The sequence below is a fragment of the Paracoccidioides brasiliensis genome (assembly GCF_000150735.1).
Source record: "Paracoccidioides brasiliensis Pb18 unplaced genomic scaffold supercont2.3, whole genome shotgun sequence".
In the NCBI taxonomy this organism is placed as follows: Eukaryota; Fungi; Ascomycota; class Eurotiomycetes; order Onygenales; family Ajellomycetaceae; genus Paracoccidioides; species Paracoccidioides brasiliensis.
Window position 1 is genome coordinate 3,538,582 of NW_011371360.1, and position 6,246 is coordinate 3,544,827.

The 6,246-nt window shown below is 44.8% G+C and overlaps 1 protein-coding gene across 1 annotated transcript in view; it reads right to left on the minus strand.

Annotated features, from left to right (window-relative positions):
• Positions 1-891: 891 nt before the first annotated feature.
• PADG_11605 (NADPH-cytochrome P450 reductase) overlaps positions 892-6,246 on the minus strand; it is a gene marked incomplete at both ends in the record, with an annotated part of 7,557 nt that continues 2,202 nt past the window's right edge. Inside the window, 8 exons of the mRNA XM_010760757.1 lie at positions 892-1,186; positions 1,243-1,560; positions 1,631-1,725; positions 1,793-1,882; positions 1,943-2,033; positions 2,094-2,997; positions 3,971-4,010; positions 6,097-6,204. Coding sequence (XP_010759059.1) covers positions 892-1,186; positions 1,243-1,560; positions 1,631-1,725; positions 1,793-1,882; positions 1,943-2,033; positions 2,094-2,997; positions 3,971-4,010; positions 6,097-6,204 — 1,941 coding nt within the window. The remainder of the gene's footprint in view (positions 1,187-1,242; positions 1,561-1,630; positions 1,726-1,792; positions 1,883-1,942; positions 2,034-2,093; positions 2,998-3,970; positions 4,011-6,096; positions 6,205-6,246) is intronic.

Genomic DNA, 6,246 nt, shown 5'->3' on the forward strand with positions numbered 1-6,246 from the left:
TGCCAGAAGGAGACATGGCAGAATGGCGTTGCCACTGTCCCGACTCCTGGGTGTCGGAGCAGATGGGCTGCTAGATGATTAACTATCTGGGTAGTTAACTGACTACCAGCGGTGTATCCAGAAAAGCTTTGCTTCTTGATGCTGTTATTTAGCCTAGTCGTTCTACTCAGACACTCAGGGATGTTACTTAGCCCCACGAATGCCAACAGAATGATCCATGACCATATAATTCTCACACTACGATTCATATGAGCTATTTCAAAATCCAAGGCGAATATATCTTCTTCCGGTTTGACAAGGAAAGTTTTGCTTAATTTATTGATACTCGTAAACATCTCAAGCTAAAAGCTAGAGAAAATAAGGGCAATTGACCCATAAATTTCGTCTCGTCATAACATAACACAGCCATTCATTGACCGGACTTCGTAACGTCATAAAATCATCCATCATCATCTCATAATAGCAGACATGGTAGTATGTAGTGCTAGAGATGCTTCCATAAGTTGAAACAGAAAACGTCAAAACATTCTTCAAACATTCTGGTGGCAATTGGCATAGACAAAAGATGCAACGCTAGAGAGTGTGGGCCAGGAAAGAATAGCAAGCATGGATATCGTTCCTGAGCATACATTGAGTAAAAGACTTACTTTCTCATCAAAGTTAACAGATAAAAGAATTGCTGGATATCTTTAACCTTGATGCGGAATATTTCAATACAACACTTTTGTTATCTTACTGGGAGTCGTTATCCATTAATCGTAACTGCATGTGACTGGCGATCCGATTCGAGCACAGGCCCTCGTTGGAAATTTGTAGACAAAGTTCATCAAATTAACCTTCCACCGAGAGCTGATTGTGGACCAAGACAAAGTCAACCACCTCTTTGGGCCATTAAGTAGAGGATTTTGGGGTAGCAATCATATATTCCTTACGGCAACCTAGAGGAGAACTAGATCCTGCACGGTAATTCTCCTTTCGGGGGCTGGAATTTTCAGATTTTGTCACACCAGGAGGAATGGGCATGACAGTCCTGGAAGAGCCAGTGGAGAGGCTGTCTCCATAAGAGCCTTGAGTATTGAGAGATGGGCGACTGCGGTAGCTTGGGGTGTTCTCCATATTTACGTTGCTGCGTGCCGCCCAGGAGTTAAGACGAAGACCATTGACAGACTTGTTCATCATCGGGCCACTATCACGTTTGTCAGCTCTGTTAACTGGGAGGAATGGAAGGGTAGGTAAACTTACGGTGGAGAAATGGAGGTTGCCGGAGTCCAGACAGGACCAACTCCCAACGGAGAAGGGAAGCTTGCCTGCGAGTTTGGGCTGAAATGAGAGGCTGCCTGCTGTAGACGTTGAAGGGTTGGTGACGGGGTAGAGCCATTAACCATCTCGACAGAATAATTGTATTCGCCAGCACGATATGCACGACGTTCGTTACTCTGCATCTTAAGATGTTTCTGTGCTTTAGTGTCTGCGAAGCGGAGGAGAAGCTTGACTCCATCCTTGGCGGTAACATTGTGGAACTGAGATAATACTTTCTCCGCAATTTCGCGGGACTCAAATCTAGAGAGGATAGCATTTGTTAGCACTCCTGAAAGGCCAAATAAGCACAGGATAACAAGGGATAACACACCTGGCAAATCCAACCTCCTTACTGACGCCAGTTTTCTCATCGCGGCTAATCTTCTCGGATACAACTTGATATGGTTGAAAATGGCGACGAAGATCCTTTCATCCAATATCAGCAAAAACACCATAAAGCGTTGCGACAGCAGAAACACTAGGGTGAACGAACCGCTTCCACCCAGTCGATGGGTACATTAGTGCAATAGACGTTAGTAGAACACTTATCCTCAAGATCCTTAAGTCGAGAATTACGAGATTTCTATATACTGTTAGTTGTTTTGAACTAAAGCAGATAAGCATTTGCAGAATTCCAACATACTTGGGCAAAGCTGGCCTGATAGCCTAGATGAAAGAAGCCTCGAATACAGTTTTCACAGGCATCAAAGCTGAAAAACTGAACAAATCCGAATCTATATAGGGAATTAGTAATTTGACCCAAGACCGGAAATAGATGGGGAGGAAGCACAAACCCTTTGCAGAGGCCTGTTTCAAGGTCAACGATTGCCTTGCAACGGTCAATTTTGCCAAACCGAGATGCATAAGCATGCAACATTTCATCGGTTGTTTCAGGAAGGAAACCACGGATATAGACATTGGTAATCCCCTCTCTATTCTCCAGGCACTTTGCGAGAGTCAGGTCTGAGGGGTTGGTCCACATGGCAGGCACTGCACGAGGGATTGGAGGATCCTGTTGAGTCAAGGCATCAAGATCCTGCAACACATAGCCGTTGGCGCCCTTCATCATCTGAAAGGGTAAGTAGGGCTGCTGCACCACTGACGGGGATGGTGTGCTGTAATTGTATAGCATTGGGGAACGATCCATTGGTGCAACTGCAGGATAACACTCTTGCTGCCCAGGCTGGTCAACTCCAGGAGTACAAGGATGGTTTTCCTCGACAGAGGACCATGAATCACGACGAGGACCGGAGAGATCAGCAGCCTCCCCATTCATAGCATAAGGCCAGGTATAGCCTGGAACAGAACCAGGAACCACTGAAGGGCCAGTCACGAAGTTCGGGTATATTCCGGTAGGCAAATATGGGACTGAAGTACCTTGGTCAGCAGCTTGAATACGGGGATGTCCATACTGATTTGCAGCAGGTATACCTCCGAACATACTTCCATTAGGCACTATTAGGTATTGCCCATTGTAATGAGGGCGCTGCATGGCAGCCATATCACCGTTAGCACCATGTGGAACATGGATATTTCCTTTGAAATCACCAAACTTGCCACCAGGACGATGGTTTTGCAAGTTCATGTTGCCAACGGCATGGGTGATCGTCTGCATGTTGGAATCTCTCATATTTCCATTGACCACAGTAGGCTGAGAAACCTGCTGGTAGTAACGATTCTGGTGTTCTTGGTTATAGACTCCGTGGTTCTGTCCGTGAACGGAACCAGTTTCACCAGCCGTATGCTGCTGCAAGGTTTGGGCTTGCATATTAGCAGAAGGTCGATTCTACAGCGGTGAACAAAGACGTTAGCAATGCAGCTGAAAAATTAACTGGACAAATGAAGCACGGAACTGGGAGATCTTGGAGACTTTAGCTCTATGAGATAAAGGGAGAGACAAGCATTAAACGGGTCCATATCAAACCAATAGCTTCAGAAGAGGAGGCGGCATTGAATGACAAATTCACAGTATACATACATATACACAGATAAGGTAAAGGTTAAGAAGGAATGCTTCAACAATAGAAAGTGCAAGGATGGAGACAGGTATTGGCACCTACCCGGTTAATTGGGTTAGAAGACAGCTCGTTGAGTTGAGGCTTTGCAGTGAGAATACCGAGCTTCTCGAAGATATTCATGTTAGTATACACAAAGGAGAAAAGAACAAGCAAACACGTATCAAATGAGACGAGATAAATAGAATACTGCACCTAAACAAACAAGCCCTTTGGATATGGAAGAGAAACCCAGGAAAGGCCGTGGATGTAGGGTGTACGAAGGATACAGAAGATACAAACGAAAAAGAAGATGAGAAAAAAAAAACACAGAACGAACAACTCGAAAGACGGAAGAAGTAGTGAGAGCAAAACGATGTAGGAAACGAATAGAAGACAACAATGAAGAACGATGGAACTGCAAGCTGAGAGCTGGAGGAATGAAGATCGTAGAGATGGATAAAGGGGGAACGTTGGGGGATAAGGAGAAGCGAGCGGAAGCTGGCTGTCTCGATGATGATGATGATGATGATTATGACGTGGAGAAGAGCGAGAGGGAGTGCCTGGGATGAATGATGGGGCTGAGGATGAGGATGGCGGGGGTAGGGAGTGGAAGAGATGAAGAAGAGAGGAAGAGGTGAGGTCGAGGATGGATGTTTATATAACTTAGAGAGGACGGATGGTGGTTAAGGGGGAAGGGAAAAGGGGGAAAGTGCACTTTAGACCAACACCAACAACACTGAAGCCAACGGTGCCGCCTATGCAGGACAGTCACTTCACAGGAACAACACAAACAGTACCTATTCACAGTGCCTTGTTGGCTCGTTTGACCAGTTGTGATGGCACCACAACCCTCCCTGTTGCTGTGAGATTGAAGACAGAGGAAAGATATCAGCTGACATGTTTGTAGGTATGTAAATGTACCTGAGAGTCAGTCATTCAACAGAGAAGGGGAAGGCCAGCACTGGCTTTTGCACGGCAAGTACAGGGGCAACCTGCTTCGGATACCTCAGTAGCCCTTCCGTATTGATATTGTTACTGTAATATCAGCTGTTTATTTTTCAGATAACCTGCTGACACTGTTTACACAGAGACTGCGAGAAAGAACATCTCTGGCTTTGTATGAGGGCAGAGAGGAATTCCTTCGTCAAAAGTTGAAGATCCTGAGAAAGAGAGAAGGCGACTCGGTCAATTCTCCATCGATGGAAAGAAGACCTCATAAAATCATGCAAGAAGGACCCCATTAGGATGCAAGATGCCTGCCACGGGAGATCTAGGAGGCGTGATAAAAAGTCAAGGGAGAGAGAAAATGCTGACGGAGTCATTTAGCCCATCTAAGAAACAGCACCCATATAGCTGCAATATGCCAAACTACATGGTGTTATTATATCTGAATATAAAGACACTCGGTCTTTAAGGCAGATAGTTCTCAACAACATCTGGCCTAACCATACCATCGGTGACGGATACACAAAATATGGCCAGACAGGACCAGGGTATATCATAACGAAGAAGAAAAGCAGCTGCGGCGGGAAGGACCATCGAGCTATACCAGTATCCCATAGAAATAGAACAACATGGCGAACAATAGTTCCCTGGGAGGGTCTGGTCCAGGGAGATCTTTCAGATGCGCCATGTCTCTTCTTGGACACCACACAGATATATCCAGGTGCTTCTAGCCCACAGAAGATAGGAAATATGAAGAACCGAAGAGCATCCCACCCACTCACAAACACCCGTTGACCAATGCTATACCCTTCCGACAACTTTCAGGACCGGGCTAAACAACCATCATTACCTATATCCATTTCATTTTTCACCCTTTTATTAAACCTTCAAGAGTCTCCTATATTAAAAAAACAGCCGTAGAGTGGAATTCAGCAGTAAATACTTCCGTACCCCCATACTCGGGGCGCCCAGTGAAACGGAGCGGAACCCTTCACATCAACCGAAGGCAAAAAGACGGCAGGCCAAGAGGCCACATAGACTACAATGGAGACAACAAAACCTTACTATCCACTTCTACAGACACCCGCAATAGGATAACTAGTTTGGACGACAAAATGAAATTATAATACGTCGTGGGTAACCCGAGAGTTTTGATACGGGGTTCCTCAGACTGCATTTCCAGGGGAACGGAGTTACCCCGCGGAAGACTTGCCTGATCCATCTCGACAACATTAACATTAATTATTAAAGACTGGCCGATTTGTTATGGATGAGAATGAGAGAACAGACCAAAGGTGCACTGGTGGGTTTTTTTTGGCACTAACTTTGATCATGTGATACTTTTTGTTGGGTTCAGTTCAATTGAGAACCTCAATATAACAATTCATTCCATTCATTCTAAGAGCATTTCTACAGTGGTCGTTAGATATCTAGAAATAAAACAAACTAATACATGAACCAAGAACAAAAGGAAGGAAGCCAAGATGACACCAAAAAGATATTTTGCTATATTCATATATATAAACATATATGCGGGCTAAAAACGAGGAAGAAAGACAGCTTAAAACGGACATTAAAAAGAGATAGAGAGAGAGAGAGAGAGAGAGAGAGAGAGAGAAAAGAAAAAAAGAGGAATATAGAGACAGAGAGATAAACATAACAAAGAGAATGAGGGGCAAAAATCACAGGGGAAACCCCGATGCAGTCTATATACCCCACTCTAAAATATATATCTCATCCATCCATGCCACATGCTATACATCATCCATGGATACCAGAACAATAACCCCCAAAAAAAAAGAAAAAGAAAAAGAAAAAAAACCCATCACAATCATATTCGCAATCACTACCAAACATCTTCCTGATATGACCCATTGTTCCGCATATGCTTAACCAACTCCTCTCCCTTCTCCGGTGCCAGCCCGCGCTGCTCCGCCATAATCTGCCCCAGCACCACATTCACCTCCCGCGCCATATTGGCCGCATCACCACAGACGTAGAAGTT